We start from the raw sequence: 520 nt of genomic DNA on the forward strand, positions 1-520 counted from the left end.
CCCGTCAAGGAAGGGAGCTGAGGGCCGGAGGGGGCCATTCTAACACGGCCCCAGGGCCTTTCTGTCAAGCAGTTTGCAGGAAGCTGGTGGCTAAAGGACGATGGGCCAGTGGAGATATTTTTAGACGCCAACCACTCCAAATACATGCATTTTTGCGCTCTCCAAGGGTCTCACTTAGGTGGACACCTGCTGACCCACCCCTGCCCTGCACAGCAGGGCACCCTAGACTCTGCCTCGGCCTCACCCTCCTCGGTGACTCGGAGGGGGATCAGCCGCGTGGTCTTCACAAAGGGCCGATGTGCCTCGAACTCAAACTCGCGGGACACGTTGCAGGTGTAGAGGCCAGAGTCGTTGAGCGTGACGTTGAGCACAGTGATGGACACGTCCTGCAGGTCCTTGCTCCCGTTCCACTGCAGGCGGCCCTGGAAGGGGCTCTCCACCTCCTGGTGACCATTCCGGTACTCGTAGATCTGAAGGCAGAGGAGCGGAAGGGTCAGCCAGGAGGGAGAGGGATTGGACA

The 520-nt window shown here is 60.2% G+C and overlaps 1 protein-coding gene across 1 annotated transcript; it reads right to left on the reverse strand.

Moving 5' to 3' along the window:
* Positions 1-42: 42 nt before the first annotated feature.
* LOC102500526 (sodium channel subunit beta-3-like) lies at positions 43-476 on the reverse strand (the record flags this gene model as incomplete). The annotated part of the gene is made up of 1 exon (XM_014592580.2): positions 43-476. A coding segment is annotated over one exon (306 nt), but the record flags the coding sequence as incomplete, so codon positions are not given.
* Positions 477-520: the final 44 nt, after the last annotated feature.

Source organism: Tupaia chinensis, unplaced genomic scaffold (assembly GCF_000334495.1).
Source record: "Tupaia chinensis unplaced genomic scaffold, TupChi_1.0 Scaffold126119_1, whole genome shotgun sequence".
Classification (NCBI taxonomy): domain Eukaryota; kingdom Metazoa; phylum Chordata; class Mammalia; order Scandentia; family Tupaiidae; genus Tupaia; species Tupaia belangeri.